This window comes from Apis dorsata, unplaced genomic scaffold, assembly GCF_000469605.1.
Source record: "Apis dorsata unplaced genomic scaffold, Apis dorsata 1.3 scaffold_292, whole genome shotgun sequence".
Lineage (NCBI taxonomy): Eukaryota > Metazoa > Arthropoda > Insecta > Hymenoptera > Apidae > Apis > Apis dorsata.
In genome coordinates, this window is record NW_006263567.1 from 933,254 (window position 1) to 935,944 (window position 2,691).

Consider the following 2,691-nt stretch of genomic DNA (forward strand, 5'->3'; position numbering starts at 1 on the left):
GATCGTCGAAAAGACACAATCAGTTAATGCCAGGACGTCGTCGTTCGGTTGGGTTCAGTCGGTGCCTGGTCTCTTGACCTGCTTGCACCGCGACGGCCACCACCGATGGAACGGTTGGCATTTTTACCCCGCGTCCCTCTTTTCACGTGGTCACGCCATTCTTTTGCATATTTATATTACAATCCATCCCCGAATTATGCCAGAATCGCGCAATCCTCGCTCGATCGCGTCACCAGAGCTACGAGATTATAAACACTTCGTCGAAGAGAGGATATTGTTTCACTCCAAAGTATATACAGTGTAATACATTATATCTACGGCGAGATTTTGATTCTGATCACATTTCACTTTTCAAAACAGAAATGGCCAGTCCCGATGGATCGTCGGATTTTCGATTGGAGTACATCGGCGCTTTCGTGCAGAAATCGTTGAAACTGAAACCGGAGAAATGGGGGAGATTACTGCTCACGGAGGAATACAGGAACGCTGTGCACGATTTCCTCGATAATCCTCTTCCGGCCGCGCTTTTCGTCGCTTTGACGCCGAACGCGCAATTGGTGGCTTGCACCTCGTTCCCTGTACCGTGTCAAAGGACCAAGGGTGAGAACGACGAAACGAAACAAATTTTATATCTTGTCGATATGATTCTAAAGTATCGTTTATCAGGAATTTACGCGGTGAAGGTAGAGAAGACGCCATTGCCCAAGGACGAGGAAGCTTGTTCGTCGATGCTGATCCTAGGCGACCTGTCCTCTCGGGTCGTCGATCAATTAGCCACTTTGGTCGACAATATCTTCGCTCCTTTGTTGAGCAAAGCGGAGAACCACAAGGATCTGCCTGACGTCGCGATCCAGGATATTTGCAGACACGTTCATTCCCTTCGCGGTACCCTGTACCAAGTCAATTTTCTTTTTTCTCCCTTCTTCGAAAGAGAATCTGCAGAGTGTCAATATATATTTACAGCTTTGGATCGTCTCATAGATCAAAGATTTGCCTATACAAGATTACAAAAGATTCGAGAGTGAAATAAATATGTTAACGCTCTGTACGATAAGGTTCGAACGAGTACGAATTTTTCATCTTGAAATACAGGTGAAGGGTCAGGTGAACGGTAGGACCGTCCTCCCAATGCCAGCCGGGATGGAGAAGTTGACGGAAGTGGAGAAGCTGGTGCGAGCGGACGGTCCCCAAGCCGTCGATCTATATTTGAAGAGCGCGATCGAGGGTGTGGTGATAAAGTGGGCCTACTTGGTGAACGACGTTGTCACTCAGGAATCCAGCGCCGCCTTCGAGAACGGCCAAAATCCAACACCCGATGTCGAACTCGATTACTGGTCCACCAGACTGGCTAATTTAAGGTAGATACCTTCTCGCGTAGAAAAATATATATATATGACAAGTTTCGAGTATTTGAAAGAAAATAATAAATATATTTGGGCAGTTGACGTAGTTAATGGTCGCGTGGCGCTAGTGTCGCCTCAATGTTATAACATTGCGAAAAGTAAAAGAAAATGCACGTTCATCAGGTACATTTACGAACAATTACAAGAGGATCGGGTGAAGAAAATGGCGAGCATTCTTGAAACGACGGACAGCGCTTATTTCCCTTGTTTCCGCACCCTGTTCGACAACGTTGTGTCCTCGATGGCCGAGGCGAAGGAGATATCCCTGTATCTGTCTCCGTTGGCCAAATGTTTCAAAGCTGTGGAGGAGGTCGACTTCTCCGAGGCCAAGTCGTTAATGGCCACGCTGATACACTCGGTCGGATTGGCCTGGTCGAAATCCACCTACTATCAAAGCTCCTCCAAGGTGATCATAATGCTTCGACAGATTTGCAACCTGTTGATACAAGAGGCACGCCGTTTCCTCGACCCGACCTCCATCTTCCAGAGCGACGTGGACGAGGCTGTTCAACGCGTGCAGATATGTCGAGGTTCGAATCTCTCCACTTTCCGAATAACGCAGAACAGACGAAGAAAAAGAAATTATTTTTCGCAGACGTGTTGAAAGAATTTCGAAGGCAGTTCGAGTCGAGGAAAGACATGCCAGCGATGAAACCCCACGCGCCACCTTGGACCTTCAATCCGAGCGCGGTTTTCACCCGTTTCGACGCCTTCCTCAGACGACTGAACGATATCGAGTGGTTGTTCAACACCGTGATGGAATTCTCCAAGTTGGAAAAAATAGAAATAGGCGGAATTCAAGGCGGTTCTCTGAGCGCGAGGATCACGAACGTGTACAAGGAGTTCCAGAATCTGTTCGTGTCTTTCACGGTGCGCGCCAACGATGCCCTCGAGCCAGACGACCAATCGTTCACGGAGAATTGTGCCAAGTTCAACGAGTCTATCACGGATCTCGACAGCAAATTGGCGGCCATACTTTGCCAAGCTTTCGACGATTGCGGAAATCTCGAGAGCATCTTCAAGGTATCTTCTTGTTGCGTGCGCGTGTTGCGCGAGATGCTTTTTCTTTCTTTTTTTTCTTCTTCATTCTTGCAGTTGATAAATATCGCGGGCACGGTTTTGGACAGGCCGGTGATAAGCAAACAATTCACGAATCGTTACTCGAGGATCTTGGAGCTGTTGAACGTCGAGCTGACCGTGGTCGAGGTGCTGTTCAATCGCGGGACCAGGGGCGCTCTGATTGATCTTCCGCCCCTGACCGCGGCCTTGACATTCATCAACATGCTCA

General features: G+C 48.2%; 1 protein-coding gene across 1 annotated transcript in view; it reads left to right on the top strand.

Moving 5' to 3' along the window:
• Positions 1-362: 362 nt before the first annotated feature.
• LOC102674036 (dynein beta chain, ciliary) overlaps positions 363-2,691 on the top strand; it is an 18,811-nt gene continuing 16,482 nt past the window's right edge. The window contains exons 1-6 of the mRNA XM_031511117.1: positions 363-600; positions 667-899; positions 1,093-1,358; positions 1,527-1,927; positions 1,999-2,426; positions 2,499-2,689. Of these exons, the coding sequence (XP_031366977.1) occupies positions 363-600; positions 667-899; positions 1,093-1,358; positions 1,527-1,927; positions 1,999-2,426; positions 2,499-2,689 (1,757 nt within the window). The remainder of the gene's footprint in view (positions 601-666; positions 900-1,092; positions 1,359-1,526; positions 1,928-1,998; positions 2,427-2,498; positions 2,690-2,691) is intronic.